This window comes from Pleurodeles waltl, chromosome 1_2 (genome assembly GCF_031143425.1).
Source record: "Pleurodeles waltl isolate 20211129_DDA chromosome 1_2, aPleWal1.hap1.20221129, whole genome shotgun sequence".
Taxonomy (NCBI): domain Eukaryota; kingdom Metazoa; phylum Chordata; class Amphibia; order Caudata; family Salamandridae; genus Pleurodeles; species Pleurodeles waltl.
In genome coordinates, this window is record NC_090437.1 from 627,940,902 (window position 1) to 627,958,752 (window position 17,851).

At 44.9% G+C, this 17,851-nt stretch overlaps 1 protein-coding gene across 20 annotated transcripts in view; it reads right to left on the reverse strand.

The window, feature by feature from the left end:
• The window catches only part of BLTP1 (bridge-like lipid transfer protein family member 1), a 1,779,540-nt gene that overhangs the window by 737,744 nt on the left and 1,023,945 nt on the right, over positions 1-17,851 (reverse strand). For 18 of the 20 annotated variants that reach the window (XM_069242518.1, XM_069242512.1, XM_069242499.1 and 15 more), the window contains 2 exons: positions 15,252-15,302; positions 12,939-13,145 (listed from right to left, as the gene is read on the reverse strand). In XM_069242518.1, the coding sequence (XP_069098619.1) occupies positions 12,939-13,145; positions 15,252-15,302 (258 nt within the window). The remainder of the gene's footprint in view (positions 1-12,938; positions 13,146-15,251; positions 15,303-17,851) is intronic. The other 2 variants (XM_069242474.1, XM_069242454.1) reach the window with 1 other exon arrangement.

Here is a 17,851-nt window from a genome sequence, read left to right on the forward strand (position 1 = left end):
GTGACATAATCACTGTGGGGACCAGCAGCATAGTAGGAGGTGCCATACACTGCAGAGCAATCACCTCCAGAAGCGGGGTTGAAGTAGAGCGTCTGACTGAGGCTGGGCCTACCAGAACTGACGAATGTATGTCATGGACAAAGGCACTAGATGAGGAGACAGCCAACGCCAGGTGCATCAGACAGGAACCCACAAATATGGCCAGAATGGCTTTCTCGAAAGCTCAACATCAGGAAGGAAGAACTAATTTATGGGATTTCGAGGTGGATACAGACTTCAGAACAGGAACTGGTTTACATGAAGGGGATGTGCTCGCTTTGGTGTCCTGGTCATGTCCCCTCCGTTTTGTATCTTTTAAACTGACATGGCCTGACACTCGGAGCACGACTTCGGGTCATGATCGCGCTCCAAGCAATAGAGACACACAGGACGCGGATCCGTCACCAACAAAGTTTGGTGACAGGAGTTGCAGGGTTTAAAGCCGGTCTTACGTGACATCCCTTGACGCATCTACAATCTTGTCACAAAAAAGTTTGACAAAATAGTTGTTGGTAGTCAAAAAGTGACTGAGGTAGCTCTTTCTCTGGATCTGCGCGAAGGTTGGCGCAGAAAAAAATAGAACTGACATCAGCGCGCTGAGGTGGCACCTGTATACACCTAACATCACGGCGACCACGACGCCCGCAGAGTCAACCGATGCCACCTGACAGTGCGCAGAGGTACTGCTCGAAGAAAAATCTCTGGATCCATACTGATGCCTGGGGAATTCAAAGGTAAGGAATCTGCAACTAGAAGTCTCTATCAGTTAGGTAACAAAAACATGTCCATAGAAATCAATTCCTAGAGCTGGGAGGATGGGTGGGTGGGTCAGTACGTATTCTGCAGCTAGGTAGAGCCTCTATCAGATAAAGCCCATACCGAATTTAAGTAACTTGTTCATCTGACAGATTTCCAGCCGCAGATTGCTTACCTTAGAATAGATACCCAAGCCTCCTCCTGGAAGTGGGTATGCAGACCAATTTCATTTGAGAAATTCCTGCAGACCTGAATGGCCAAAATGCACATTCCAGGCAGTAGTGCTTTGAGAACGTGTGCAAAGCAGCCCACGTTTACTGCCTGGCAGATGTCGAGAACCAGGAATCCATGTGCTAATGCACAGTCACAGCTTTAGCTCTGGTGGAGTGAGCATGCAAATCCTCAATGGCTTGCTTCTTGGCCAATAAGTAGCAGATTTTAATACAAAGCATGATCCATCAGAAGACGATTTGCTTCTGCACAGCCTTTCCTTGCTTCGCTCTGGCATACCCCATGAATAGTTTGTCGTCCACCCCGCATTCTCTTGCCAGGTCATGGTAGAACAACAACGCTCTTTTTGGGTTCAGATGGTGGAGTAGCTACTCTTCTTTGAAGGGATGTGCCAGAGCGAAAAAAGTAGGCAGGGTGTTAGACTGGCCTACATGAACGCGAGTGATAACTTTTAGTAACAAGCATTTGCAATGCAATTAGTCTTGCATTTGCTTGAGTTAGAGCTATTGGCATTGTAAAAACATAACTGGACTTTTCTTGCCACATAAACTGGTCGACCCTGCTTTCGTCATTTCCTGCTACATAATTCCACTGGCCCTGCATATAACTGAAGAACTTCCATTTACCTTCTTCCTCTATCTGCAGCAAAAAATTCAAATGTTGCCACTTAGCATCCTAATTTAAATCTGCCATGCTGATTCCAATAGAATACCTCTTTCACCACCCCACCATCAGAGTTACTGGCTGGCTAACACAATTCCCCAAAAAAGACACAAGACAGCCACAGAAGAGAAATAAACTAGAAGTGTCACCCAAACATATTAAGAGTGTTAAAACAGACAACGTGTTATAAGGATGTTAAGTTGGCCTGAACTATGGTCATAACTGTAATAAGGAGAGACCATTACAACATATACAATTATCACATAAACCTTTGCCGGAAATAAACTTTGGTCATTAAACTGTAATGCTCAAAACAGCCACTAGGCTGCACCTTAACAAAAAATATAATTTGGATTAAACATATTCATGATATTACCACAAGGCTCTTAAAACAACATTTCTCCCAGCAGTAAAACAACATTTCCAGCCATGAGAAAGCTTAAAAGACACTGAACAGTGGGAGGGGTTATTATTTTAGGGTCCCCACTAACCTAGTGTGGGGACCCAGAGATGATGTAGACAGAAGGAGCATTTTGCAGTTAGTCCCGTTGTCCTAGGACCACCACAGCCTGAGTTATGAGCAAAACTGTTTTATAAAAGTAATGCCCTGCAAAGCATGATGTTGTGAGTTTTCGTGCAGACAATATTATAGTATGTTGACTGCAATGCTCAGAACAGCCCCTAGGGGACACCACAATAAAAATAGCATTGGGAAGAAGCATTGTCATGTAACCATACAGTCAGCCCTTAGAGAGCATAATCACATGAAAAACTATTTGAAAAAATAGTGCACTGTAACCATATATCTAGATGACATAGGGGGTTATTCGAACTTTGGAGGAGGTGTTAATCCGTCTCAAAAGTGACGGAAAAGTGACGGATTTACCACCAGCCGTATTACGAGTCCATTATATCCTATGGAACTCGTAATACGGCTGGTGGTATATCCGTCACTTTACCGTCACTTCTGGGACGGATTAACACTCCTCCAAAGTTAGAATAACCCCCATAGTGTATTATACATTTTCAAGGCTAGCATGCCTATTGCAATATTATTACAAACAAGGTCTATAAAACGTAACTTCACAAAGTTGTAAAAAAAAGTTCCAGCCATGAGAGAGCTTAAACAGACACTGACTGATGGGAGGAGTTATTATTTTGCGGCCTCCAATACAGGCTGAGTTATGAGAAAAATATTTTGTAAAAGTAATGCCCCGCAAAGCATTAAAGGACAAGTTTCCGTTCCACAACTATTTTAGTATGTTGATATGACTGTAATGCTTAGAACAGCCCTTAGAGGACACCACAATCAAAATAGCATTTGTAAGAAACAGATTACAGTGGTGGGTGATTTAAGGGAGAATCAGGTGCTCTCAGTTGTACACACGTTAAATCGTTATAATCATTAACTCTATCCAAAATCTTTTTAGAGCGGTGGACTTATGAGGGAGGAAACACCCAACTTCCTATTTCCTATACAATCCAACGATTGACAGGTCAATAGATAAATCTGCATTTAAGGCACACATCCAACATCTAAAGTTCTCATGCAGTCCGTGTGTGAACTTCAGATTTATTTTCCAGCACTTCCGCCTCGTCTTGATTCACATCAAGACAGCAATTCTCCACGTAAGTCATCTGTAACAGCCAAGTATCAGCAAACATGTGTCTTGTCTACTAGGATATAACCCAATGAGTTCATCAGGGCTGAAAACAATATGCACAAGTACTTATTGTAGAATGATCCAGTAATAAAGCTCTCAAACCAAATCATCAATACTCTATTGATGTGCTTATTATGCCATCTCTCCCGGTGAAAGTGGAAACCTACGATTTTTTATGTGTCTCACTAGGTAGGCATGCATCTGTATAAAAATATGGAAATATACATCAGTATCTTGTGTTACAGTAAAAAATCATTAGATTATGGCAAAAACATATGAAGTTAAATTACATCAGGATGGTTTAATTAATATATGCACAGATGTGTGGAACTCACCGAACCAAAACGCGAGACCCTTGTGCCCAGTGCAGATGGTTTGAGAGTGCTAGCTCTCACCTCTGTGGTGGCTGAACTGGTCGGTCGGCGCACTAGTAGCATTAATTCAAAAATACATCAATGGTTTCAGTGATGGGTTTATTATTCTGGGATGTTTGATATAAAACATCCCAGGGTTCGGAGCCCCATCACATAGCAGGGAAACTCGTAATGACCAGTGTCCACCACATGCATTTAAAATGTCTTCCCTGTTCACTTACTATGTCTCAGAATCGACAAAGACTTAGCAGTGTCATATCTGCTCATGCATATATGCACCCATATGTGCCCTGATGCACCCTGCTATAGCAGTGGTTTAGAACTGGCACATGCAGTGAAAGGGGATCTAACACACGGGCGTATGTGACAGGTCGTGTTTTCAATTTAGCCTGCACAAACACACGCAGTCTGAAATGGCAGCACTGTGTCGGTTTGGTGAGAGGTCCCTGGGGATGGCACAACTGGTACTGCAGCCCTCAGGGACATTCCTTAGTACCCCAGGCCCTAGGCACCAGGAATACCACTTACTAGTGACTTACAGTGGGTGCTAAAGTGGGTGCCAACTGTGCAAAACAACTGTGCAGTTTGGGGCCAGAGATCTGGCACTGGGGGCTTGGTTAGCAGGGGCCCAGTGCACCAACAGTCGAAGCCACATCTGAAACCAGGCAAAAAAGTGGGGTCTAACTATGCCAAATGGGAGCATTCCTACAGAGCTACTGCCAGGTGTTGAAACACCACAAAAATGCCCTGACGTTCCAGCCATGCCCAGACATGCAGGCCTACTAGCAAAGGATCCACAACACCATCCACCCTGTTTGTTGCAGCACCACATGGCAATAGTGTTGTCCATGAACACCTGCAATAGTCTTCCCTCAATGGAGGCTTTCAATGGCAGCTGGATCACACAGGTTGGGGTGGAGTCCGGACTCTGCCAGAGACCAGAGTACTCTGATCTCCACCTCTCCCAGATGGCCACACCAGCCCACGAGTGATGCATCTGTCACCACTGTCAGCTCTGGTTGGGAAAGGGAGAAGGGTCTGCTGCTGACCCAGGCGCAGTTTGTTATCGACCACTGCAGTCCTTCACAGTTCCCTCCGAGATCTGGACCATGTTGGAGAGATTACCCTGATGCTGAACCCACTGGAACTTTAAGTCCTTCTGCAGAGCCTGCATATGCCAGTGGGCATGTCACTAGCAGGATGCAGGAGGCCATGAGTCCCAGCCGTCTCAGAGTCAGTTTTACCAAAATCCAGGATAAAGGCTGAAACATCCAGTATCATAGTCTGAACCCACCTTTGGGAGGATAAGCCCAAAACTGCACCATGTCCAGAACAGCTCAGATGAAAGGTAGAATGTGAGAGGGAGTCGGCTGTGACTTTGGAATGTTGATAGTGAAGTCCAGCAAGTTCAGGAGGACTGCCGTAGTCTAGAGGTGGGTGTAGGAAGTTGGCTCTGTATATACTATCTCAGTGTGCACAGAGTCCAAGGGTTCCCCTTAGAGGTTGATAGTGGCAATAATAGATAATACTAATGAGGGTAGTGTTAAGCATTTGTTGTACAAACACAGGCAATAAATGAGAACACAAACTCAAAGACTTAATTCCAGGCCAATACATTTTATACAGAAAAATAGTATTTTCTTAATTTATTTTAGAACCACAAGATTCGGAATTCAAGTAAATACATAAATTGCAAAGTACTTGGCACAGGTAAGTATGGAACTTTGAAGTAAAACAGTAAGGTACACAGTTTTGGCAAACATCGCAATAAGCTATTTCGACAGTGGACACAGTGCAAAAATCAACAGTTCCGGGGGGAGGTAAGTACAAGTTAGTTTAGCAGGTAAGCAAAGCACTTACAAGTTTAGTCTCCGGGGCATAGGCAGCCCACACTTGGGGGTTCAAGGCAACCCCAAACACCCAGCACTAGGAACACAGGGCTGGTCAGGTGCAGATGTCAAGGTAGGGCCTAAGTAACATAGGTGCCTATGGAGACTAGGGGTGCTCCGGTTCCAGACAGTCTGCTAGCAGGTAAGTACCTGCATCCTCCGGGAGCACACCAGGAGGGTTTTGTAGAGCACTGGGGGGAGTGGGGTGTCGCAAACAGGCACACAAAATACACCCTCAGCAGCACAGGGGCAACCGGGTGCAGTGTGTAAAGTAGGTATCGGGTTTAAAATTGAAATCAATGGAGAGACCCGGGGGTCACTCTGGCGATGCAGGCAGGGCACGGGGTGGGCTCTCGGGCCAGCCACCGGCTGGGCAACGATAAGGGCCGCCTGCTGGTCACTCCTGCACCGGTACTTGGTTTCTCTTGGACCTGGGGGCTGTGGGTGCAGTACTTCTTCCAGGCGTCGGGTTCTTTGTTACCAGGCAGTCGCGGTCAGGGAGAGTCTCTAGATTCTCTCTGCAGGAGTCGCTGTGGGGGTGCAGGGAGGTCATCTCAGGGTGTCCACATCGTGGGAGTCACCTGGGGGTCCTCGCTGCAGTGTTGGTTTCTCTGGACACGAGTCGGGGGGCATCAGATGCAGAGTGTTGGGGACTCATGTTTCCGGAGTGAGTTTGGAGTCTCTTTACAGATGGCTTCTTCTTTGTAGATTAGAGAGAGCCGCTGTCCATGGGAGTTTCTTGGTCCTTTGGGTCGCGGGCTTTACCACTGCCAGTTATCCAACCATCTAGTGTTTTGACTGAAGTCAACAAAATCAACCCAGATCTGGCTCGAGGTTTTTTGAGCCCCTCCTGAACCTAATCCTGTTGTACTCAGTTGAGAATCCAAAGCCCTCAATCAGGGTAGCCTTCATGAGGTTATGGGATTCTGAGGAGTCTATCCCTACACTTTCCAGTGAACATTTCCCAAAGGAGAGCTCCCCAGTGAGATCTGCTTACTTTTCTGGTTGTGCAAGCCCTCTCAAAAGCTGTGAACCATTTGGTGATATCATCACCTTCTTGATATTTAGTTACAATCGCTTTGGGGATTTTTAGGATGTCAGTATTCTCTCTGACCCTATTTAAGTTGCTGCCACCATTTATGGGTGTTAAACCCATTTCTTTTCTTTCCCTTTCTATAGCTAGGAGCTGCTTCTCCAAAGATAATCTATTGGCCATCCTTGCTAGAAGGATGTCCTCTTCATTGAGGCTGCCCTCAATGCTTACAGAGGTACTGGACTCCCCAGTGGAAGGACCAGGCTCTCTGACTATGATTTATGGGGACAGGGTTCTAGGAGTCCTGTCCTCCCTAATTAGGACAGGCGGGGTGACTTCATCCTCCTTTTCACTAATTTCCCCATCTGAGGGAGAATCCTCCACCTCAGAGGGGTGGTCCCTTGTAAACTCTGCCAAGAGCTCCTGGAGCTTTATCTTGGTTGGGGTACCTTTTACAAGGGATTTAACTGTATGCCAGGGCTGTGCCAATTGTGGAAACAAAGGTACAGTTTTGGGGAAAGAACACTGGTGCTGGGGCCTGGTTAGCAGGGTTCTAGCACACTTCCAATCAAAGCTGGCATCAACACTAGGCAAAAAGTGGGGGGTGACCATGCCAACAGTGGCATTTTCCTACAGTCCTGTAGGACCGAACACACAAAGTGACAGTCTCTCCATACCGGACTGTCCAGGCAGTATTGTTTTGCAAATGTGTGCAAAGATGCCCGTGTTGCTGCCTGACAAATATCCAGGGCTGGAATGTCCCAAGCTAGCGCAGTGGTAGCAGCTTTGCCCCTGGTAGAATGAGCCCTCAGGAAGCGGCTTCCTGGCCAATGCATAGCAGATCTTGATGCAGAGAATGACCCAGCATGAAATGGTTCACTTCTGCACTGCCCGGCCATTCTTTGCTCCCATGTGCCCCACAAAGAGCTGGTCATCCACCCAGAACTCTTTTGTGTGGTCAAGGTAGAACGACTACACTCTTTTTGGGTCCAGCCGGTGGAGTCACTCCTCTTCCTTAGATGGATGCGGTGGAGCAAAGATGATGGGCAGAGTGATATACTGACCAAGATGGAATGGATTCACCACCTTAGGGAGGAAAAAGGCATGTGTTCTGGAAACACAGTGAGATACGGTGGCTTGGATTAAAGAGCTTGCATCTGACTCACCCTCCTGGCAGATGTTATCGCCACTAAGAAAGCTATTTTGATGGTGAGCAGCCAGAGGGAACAGTTGTGTAAGGGCTCAAAAGGAGCACACTTTATTAATGTAAGGACCAGATTTAAGTCCCATTAGGGCATACCAAAGAGCGTAGGAGGAAACATATGTATAAGCCCTTTGAGGAATCTATGTACAATGGGAGATTTGCAAAGTGAAGGCTGATCATGTAGCCGAAGAAATGCAGATAAGGCGGAAAGACAGCCCTTGAGAGTACCCAAGGCAGAACCCTGCTAGATAAGGGATAGTATAAAGAGAAGGATAGCAGAAAGAGAAACAGAAAGAATATCAATGGACCTTTCTGTACAATAATATACAAAGTGCTTCCAACGGCAGGCATATACTGTTTTAGTGGAGGGGCGCCTGGCTGCCAAAATAACTTTACAGACTTCGGGAGGAAGGTCATCAACTGCCACCGCTCAATCTCTACGCATGTAGACGCAGTTGACAGGTTCGGGTGGAGAACCTTCCCCTGCTGCTGTGACAGGAGATCCTCCCGAAGGGGCAACCTGATTGGAGGATTGATGCACATTTACAGCTCGGGATACCAAACTCTCCTTGCCCAGTCCGGAGCCACTAGAATTACTTGGGCCCGGTCGTTCTTCATCTTCTTGAGAACTCTGGGCAGAAGTGGTATGGATGGAGGCGTACAGGAAGCCTGAATTCCACTCGAGATGAAAAGCGATTGACACCTTGGAAACCTGAACAAGCAATACTGCTTGCATTACACGTTCTCTAAGGAGGCGAACAGATCTAGTCAAGGCTCTCCCCTTTGCTGAAAGAGTCCTTGCGCCACCTCCGGATGGAGACACCATTCATGATCCGCTAGACATCGACGGCTGAGTTGGTCTGCTTTTGGCATTCAGAAAACCTGCCAGGTGTTGAACCACTAGGATCATGCTCTGCTGTTCCAGTCATGTCCAGAGACGCTGGGCCCCTTGACAAGGGGGACACGACACCACACAGCCCTGCTTGTTGCAGTGCCACATTGCGGTGGTGTTGTCCATGAACACCTGCACTACCTTCCCTTTTACAATAGAAAGAAATGCTTTCAATGCCAGTCGGAGTTCCAGTAAGCTGATATGGAGTCCTGATTTTGCCAGAGACCAGAAGCCTCTGATCTCTGCCTCTCCCAGATGGCCTCTGCATCCCAGAAGTGATGCATTTGTCACTACTGTGAGATCTGGTTGGGGAAGGGAGAGGAGTCTGCCTCTGACCCAATTGCAGTTCACTAACCATCACTGCAGGTCTTTTGCAGTTCCCTCCGATCTTAACCGTGTTGGTAAGATTCCCCTGCAGCTGTGCCCACTGGAACTTCAGGTCCCACTGTAGAGCCCTCATATGCCATCTGGCACATTTGACTAACAGGATGCAGGAGGCCATGTGTCCCAACAGCCTCAGAGTCTGTCTCACTGAAATCTAGGATAGAGGCTGAAACATCGGTATCATATTCTGGACTCGCTGCTCAGAAAGAAAAGCCCGAAACTGCACTGTGTCCAGAACGGCTCTGATGAAAGGAAGCTTCTGAGAGGGAGTCAGGTGTGACTTTGGCACGTTTATAGTGAACCCCAGCGAATGCAGGAGGTTCATTGTTGTCTGAAGGTGGTTGACATGAGCATGAGGCGTAGAAGCCTTCAACAGCCAGTCGTTGAGGTAGGGGAAGACTGAAACCCATACCCAGCTGCTACCACCGCCATCACTTTGGTGAACACCCGATGGGCACTGGTGAGACCGAAAGGAAGCACAGTAAACTGAAAGTGCTTGTGGCCCACCTTGAACCGCAAGTTGCGCCTATGGGCAGGCAGTATGGGGATGTGAAAATACGCATCCTGCAAGTCCAACGCTACCACCTAATCTTCTTGGTCTGGGGCAGACAAGAGTGAGCATCTTGAATTTCTCCTTTGTGAAGAACAAATTGACGTCCCTAAATCCAAGATAGGGCGAAGACCCTTGTTCTTTTTTGGAATCAGAAAGTAGCAGGAATAAAAACCACTGCCTGCTTCTGACATCAGGACCCTTTCTATGGCTCCTTTGGCCAAGAGAGACATAACTTCCTCGCGGAGCAAGATTAAATGATCGTCCATCAGCCGGTCTTTTAATGGAGGCATAGAGGGAGGGAGAGACTGGAAGGGGGGAATAGCCCTTCTGTATGATCTGCAAGACCCATTTCTCTGATGTTATGGACTGCCAGTGAGGGATGCTGAGATGATGGACGGTGGCTGACTTGTGGGTGGTACCACACCCCTACCAAAACCACAAAAGCGGCGAAAGGCAGACTGCTGGCGAGCAGGCGCCAAGAGGCCCAAGGATCTGGCCGCAGCTTGAACCGCTCAAGCGCCAAGTCTGCCTTTTCTCCAAATAGGCGCGTGTCATCGAAAGGCATGTCCATAAGGCTTGCTTGGACCTGCCCCAAAAGCCAGACATACGGAGCCAGGCTTGGCGTCGAAGGGCCACTGTCGATGAAATAGCCCTACCCAGCAAGTCGGTCGTGTCCAAACCACACACTATCGTAATCTTGGCTGCATCTGTCCCATCTTTTACAGCTTGTGTGAGAGTGTCCTGCACACCCTCTGGGACCTGAGGCAGCATGTGTGCCATAGTAACTGACAATGTATGGGGAAAATGGCCCAATAGGCATGAGGTGTTTACGGACCTCAATGCCTGGCAGAAGGAAGAAAACATTTTCTTTCCAAGCTGATCCAGCCTCTTGGATTCCCTATCCGGGGCAGCGGAAGGGAAGGCACCATGGGAAGTGGAGGCCTGGACTACCAAGCTCTCCGGGGAGGGGCGTTGGGTGAGGAAACTAGGATCGTTAGGAGCTGGTCTATAGCGGCTGCCAATAGTTGTATTAACAGGAGCCCCTGTGCTAGGTTTGGACAACGTCCTCAGCAGGGCATCAGTGAGGGCTACATTGAAGGGTAACATTGGCTCTGATGTGTAATCCCCCGGCTGAAGTACTTCAGTCAGGAGGTTAGTCCTGACTGGCACCGTAGCTAAATCTAGGTCCAAAACCTCAGCTGTCCTACGAACCACCATTGCATATGAAGCTCCCTCCTCCCTAGCCACAGTAGGAGGTGAGAGAATGCCAGTATCTGGAGAAGTATCCAGTCCACTGGCTTCCCTTAGTTCCCCATACCAGCCCATATGCCCCAATCCATACTCCTAAGAACCCCTCCCATTACTCCCCTGTATCTGGCTGTTCTGAAAAGGCCTCAGGTAATGATCTGGCCCCTGTCAGCGCAGTCAAAGTCGGAATCGGCATCATATGATGTTGTTCTGGCTCCGGATCATCTCAGATAAAGATGTGGCTTGCTCAGGGTACTGCTCAGCAAAAAATTCCGGATTCCAAGCTGACGCGAGGAAATTCAAAGGTAAGGAATCTGCAGCTAGAAGTCTCCATCAGATGTTTGCTTTCTGCAGTCTAGGCATGTCTTAATTCCTGTCTTTTTGGTGAGGACATTACTCTCCGGCACACTGTGAAAAGTTGTCGACCGAGAGAATAATGGGGCAGAATGTGAAATTGAGGTTATTGCAGTCAGATTATCATGTCCCCACAGAGCCCCTACCCAAAACATTGTTAAAGTAGAGTTATTGCTTTTGGATTACTAGCAATGTCTGCAATGGGATTAGGGACACTGTGGCAACAGAAACCAACCAATTTCATTATTCATATTATCACATACTCACTTAACTAAAACACATTTATTACAACAGAACTAGATTGTTTCTCAGCACATCTAAAATAACTAAACAGGATATCATAAAAACACAGAGAAGGGAAGTTGTGAGTAACGATAATAAAATGAACATTTCTAACATGGTTAAAATGTCAACTAAAACCTACCACCCTAAAAGCTACTTCTATGAGCTACACTGAGAAAGCATGGAAAGTATAGAGATTCTTAGGAGAAGAGATGCACTGCATACTTTGTTGACAGCTAGCGCTGCTGTTATTAGCAGAGGCGTGATGGCAGAATTCCCTGTGAAGGGTAAACACGCTGTGGTAGCGGCCTTTCTCAGGGACTTGCCTTTATCCGCAGCAGGCAAGATATAGCATCTTCAAAATGATTGCAGTAGGCGAGACCGACTCTGGCAGAAACTTGTGTGATAATCTGGGAAAAGGAACTCTCCTGACAAGTGATCAAGTGGCAGCCCTTACATACTAAGACTTATCAGAGATTGGTATTTTTGACATATGTTTAGAAATGTCTGACAGATTATATGGATCAAGGTTTGCACCCCAGACATTTCCTTTTGAAAACATAGGGTGGAATGATGTCAATTCAGTCTACACTAATTTGGTTATATGCCTTTATTTGCTCTTATTTGACCTCAACATCGTGGTGAGCAGACACCTGTCCCAGACTGATGTTTCATCACGTTATATCTGTCATTCACCGAATGACTTGACACTTTCACAGTTCAGATGACATCTGCATCAATGGCAAGCATGACAGTGATTCTGCATAAATTGAGGAAAATGGTGACTCCCATTACCTATAATTAGGAAGATGGCAACTTCCATTACCTAAGATGGATTTGGACTTACTTAAAAATGTAGTCAGACCCTAGAAGGTATGTCACTTCAGCAATACAGAGTCACTGTAAAGTCATACGATGCCACCAGCCAAAGCACAGGAGCACTTCTGATTAGTTTTTCGGACCCAATCTATTCCCTGGGGATATTTTAAAGGTGAGTAATCTGCAGTTAGAATTATCTATCAGAAGTGATGAATAAAATAATTGGAGTCCTTGCATAAATCAAGTTTACCAGTTCATAACAATTTCTTAACAACTGAAACTCTCTACTAGCCCTTTAATCCATATTAATGGCTACATGTCTAACCACAAAAAAAACGCTTGGTATGGTATCACCATTTGCAGATGAACAGATCAGAATGCTGTAGGTAGGGGTTAGCAGTTGTGCATCGGTACATAATACATATCATGTGATACAGCACTATTCCATTCTGTACTGAGGTCATGTAGAAGAACCTCGCCATCAGACTTCCCATCAAATATAGATCTAAAGGAAGCCCTCTTTAGATATGAAGGAGTGAAACAGGTTACTTACACAGTGGATGGCTGTCTGATGAGGTCAGAGATCTGTTTAGAAAGCTGATGAGAACTCCTCACCATCATGCTGTGCAGAGTGGCCGGGTGCTGAGGGATATTGATACTAATTGCTCCCACTTTTAACACTGCAGCATTATTTGTTTTCAGTCCTCTTTGAGCGCTGTAGAGAGCCTGTGATTTGGCAATGCTGCATTTTACAACCGTTCTGAAAATAAATAAACCAATAGTCAACATCTCTCCTCAATATATCCTCAAGTGACCTCAAAACAACTAAGGAATATATTTTTAGTCAGCAGAATTTTAACTGCATTATATATTTATATATATATATATATCTATATATATATATATATATATATATATACACACACTCATTTTTAGGCAGCCCTTTTACGACAAGCATATCTTCTGTTACAATTTATCAAAAAGACATGCTACATATTACTAAAGTGTAGGACTAGAATAACAATTACCAGCTATTGTTCAGAACATGTGCATAGGTAGGCAGGACCTGCAACTATTAATTTCAAACACAGGGTGTTTTTTGGCATGCATATATTTTGTGTCTCTTTGTATGTATACATATTCTAGAGTTGATTATTATTAAAGGATTATGTAATAAGGTGTGTTTTCCACATCTGTTTATACCTAAACCTTAGCAATATTTATTTGTTCTGTCAAGAAACCTTGCACATCTGTGTTTCAATGACATTAAGGTCCAAATCACATAGGGGTGGTTGGAGACTATATCACCTAATAAGACAGAGAAGAACAAAAGGGACAGAACAGTCTGAACAAAATGAAAAATAAAAGTCCCTAGTAAAAGGATTAAGGGTAGTACTAAGGTCCTCTTATCCACAGTATAAATTGGTTCAGTAGAGAATGAATTAATTTCCCTTTTAGCACAAGGGACATCTAAAATAAAAGGGGTTTTGAGAAAGAACTTAAGTGGGGATTTTGAAAACATCCAAAACTAGTTAGAAAATGCTTGGAGCGTCCTGGCTGCATACAGGAAGAATAGGAACTGCCCCCATTCCTTGTACAATATAGATTCAAGTGGTGCTCGATTATAGCCCTTTGGGTTGAAATCTACTGCTCAGGTTAAAATAAAATAACAAGTGGGAAAGGCACAGCACTCAACAAGTAGTAATTTAGAAAATATGAAAATGCATTCAGAAGCTAGTGCCTTAATGGAAGCAGGACAGGTTTATCTGGATTTCACATATTTTCTAACACATTTCACACAACTGAATGATTTCTGTAAATATTCTTACATTCAAAGATATTTTTTAGATGATGCAGGACCAAAATAATGAAACAATTCCCAATTTGCTGTCCATAGGGGTTCCAGAGAGGCACAAAATATGATGAAATTCCCAAAAATAAAGCAATTACTTGATTTATTACAAGTATGTAAGATTTTAGAGACTAAGGTGAGTTGATTCCCTCATTAGAAAGGGTTTGTAGTAACTGTAGGCAATGTCTTCCCTTAACCAAACAACACATGTCAAGAAGAAAATATTTCAATACTTCAGTGACAGAAGCCACTGATTCAAAAGGCAGAATAATTCCAGCAAACAAAGATGTTAGGCCAGATTCACAAAGATGTTGCTATTACTTATACTTATTATATTTCTGGCTTATCCCTGCATATCAGGAGGGAGCCAGGAATACTACAAGATTAAGCCACAGTGGGCATCCATGTGAATTGTGGCCATGGTATTGAATTTACATAGCACATATTAACTGCATAAAGCAACCTGTAGACCTGTGGCAAACTGAGACTAAGAAAGTGTTCTAGAGATCCACGAGAAGACTGGCTCAATAAGAACTAGACCACTAAAAATGCAAGACAATGGGAAATGTTTTTATTTAAATAGTTAATATGAATTGAGCAGGAGAACCTACTTTCAGCTATCCATGTCTGAACTCCTCAATGTAGATTATATTCAAAGTTTCAAACATGAATATCAATATGAGCTTAACCTAGCAAACAATACTGCACCATTGTATGTCCCAACCAAAATATTTATGGGAAATGTAATCCATTTAAGAAAAAGACATACAGACAAGTAGAATGGTGTTAAGTAACACAAAACAGCAACTTTCAGTGTTTTGTAAAATTATATGCGGTTATGAATATGTTAATGACACACATACTTGATTTTAACTTATTGGTTGAAAAGCTGAAGACTGTATTGTCATATGAGCTATGCAGTGGAGTACAATCAACACTAACAAAAGGATTGATGTGCCTCTATTCAATGCAATGTTAAAATCAGCAAGCCCATTAAGCATTAACATAACATACAGAAACTCTTGTTTGGCTGTGCTCGTAGGAGATGTAGGAATATCCTCCAGTCTATAGGTGAAAATTGAAGAGAAAGGAAGAAAGGAAAAAGAAAGCAAATTAGGAGCTGAATAAGTTAAACATTGTAATGCACAACATAGTGGATGTCCATTAACTAAACCTCATTATTCCTCATTCTGGAAACCTTTGCTTCTGAAACCTTCCAAAGTCTTACTAAATTACTTATGGGCAAGCTCATCATTTGTTTCCACATACAAGAGTTTCACACAGAAATACAGAGAACCCAAAGCCTACGACATGTAAAATTACTCCGTGGCCAACAGTATAAAAGCATTTTTTTAACATATGAAAAAATCTACTGGCAGATATAAATGAATGCAAGTACTAATAGCATATATACACACACTTGGTAATATGACCAGAAATACGCTTTCTAAATACGAACCAAATAGTGGAGACTGGATAAGAACAAGGACGCTGCATTTATGATTCTGCACTAGTCACCGTATTGTGCATTTTACATGCTCAGCGAATGCACTATTGTTCTGGATAGCAGCAAAGCGTTAACTGATCTACACTTACTCTTTGCTTTTTGAAATAGTCTCAAAGTAACTTACCACTCATAGGCATACACCTCTAATTTTAAAAAATTTACACTTTTCATGGGACTCGGAAAAGATACTACAATCTTAGCACAGAAATCTATAGAAATTAAAGATTTTCCTGGCCATGCCAAACACTAAACTGGTATGTTTACGTTTAGGTTCAAAGTGAAAATGTACCTTCATTTTCTATTGAGGTGGCTAAACCATTACCCCTCATGAAATCGGAGGTTCTTGCGATGTTGTCAACATGCAATTTAAATCATTAAATGTAGGCGCAAACATGGGGAATTGAAAACAACTGGAAGGTTTGCTACTACTCACAAAATTGCACATTTGAGAGTACTTACTGTTTTCATAATGACTGCTCCAAGCCCCTTTACTCATGGTACCCCAATTCCTATGTTAGCCCTAAACGTATGAATTTAGAGAATTTACTTTTAGTGCATATCCTCAGCAGCTGGAGGCTGTGAGGAAAGGAGGTGTCCTATATGGTGTGGTCATGAAACCTAACAGTGTAATACCCCTGTAGGTCCAATAGATTTTGGCGGTCAGAAGCGGCAAGTCGGCGGGCTCCCGCCGACTTACCGCTGCTCGGGGGAATCCTTCATGGCGGTGGAGCGCGCTCCGCCGCCATGAGGATTCTGATAGCCCCTACCGCCATCCTGTTCATGGCGGGAAACCCGCCATGAACAGGATGGCGGTAGGGGGTGCCGCGGGGCCCCTGGGGGCCCCTGCCGTGCCCATGCCAATGGCATGGGCACGGCAGGGGCCCCCGTAAGAGGGCCCCGCTAAGTATTTCAGTGTCTGCCTTGCAGACACTGAAATACGCGACGGGTGCAACTGCACCCGTCGCACCCCTGCAACGTCCTCGTTGCAGGGGCATTTCCTCTGGGCCGGCGGGCGCTCTTTTGGAGAGCGCCCGCCGGCCCAGAGGAAATGTCTGAATGGCCGCCGCGGTCTTTTGACCGCGGTGCGGTCATTTGGCGGCGGTACTATGGCGGACGGCCTCCGCCGTCCGCCATAGTCTGAATCACCCCCTTTGTCTGTAAAACCCTTAGTTCAAGCCTGGGTAGCTGTGGCACTGGGCAGCAAGGCTTATAAAGAAGAAGAGTGTTAGGCATTTAAACAGCACCAAAACAGTTGAAGTAGAAAAAGACATTACACTCAAGAAATCCAACACAAATTTATGAAAATAGACACTAGAACGAAAAAGTTCCAATAGAGGGTTTTGTACATATAGATTTCACAAGTTATAGTAAATCAAAGCAATTTCACTCACCAAAGTACAAGCCTTGGTAAAGTTAAAGAATTGGACACTTTTCACTTTTTCAAGAAAAACTGAGGTAAGTGTCAATGCGGTCAGTTACCAGTACTTGGGGCGACAAACTCCAGCAGGGAGCTAGTCAGAAGGACCAGTAAGGCTCTCAAGAAAAGTGATTTTCACAGACAAAGCAGTCCTTCAGCAGTTCCAGGTACTTTATCCACGTTCCAATGGATTATTACTGAGTGGTCTTGATGCCGGGGATGAAGGATGCTGTGGATGCGGTGCAGTCAACAGGAGGTGTTCCTGCAGGGATTCCTCAGGTCACGCAGGGTGTCCTGTCTACAGGGTCGATATCCACAAAGCTTTCTTTGGTCTGGCCAAAGACTAGTCGCCAGTGGACCACCAGTCGCTCACTATCATGGTCAAAAGCCAATCCTTCCTGGTTGATAACTCACCTTCTGAGGGTCCCAGCAACTCTTTGACAGCATTCCCAGGCTCAGCAACCTCAGGTGCAACTTTGTGTGTCAGGTCTTGGTCCTTGATGCTGTACAGCAGCGGTGGTAGCGGCTTGAAGGCTTTGGGCTACCAAATTGCCCCATCAGTCTTCTTTAGCTGTTCTGTCCTTTTGCTGCAAAAAGGAAGCCAGTAAGCTAGCCCCCTGGAGTTGTCCTGGCTTGACTGTACCATGGCAGTAGCTTTGCACTGAGTAGGACACAGCAGGGACACTCCAT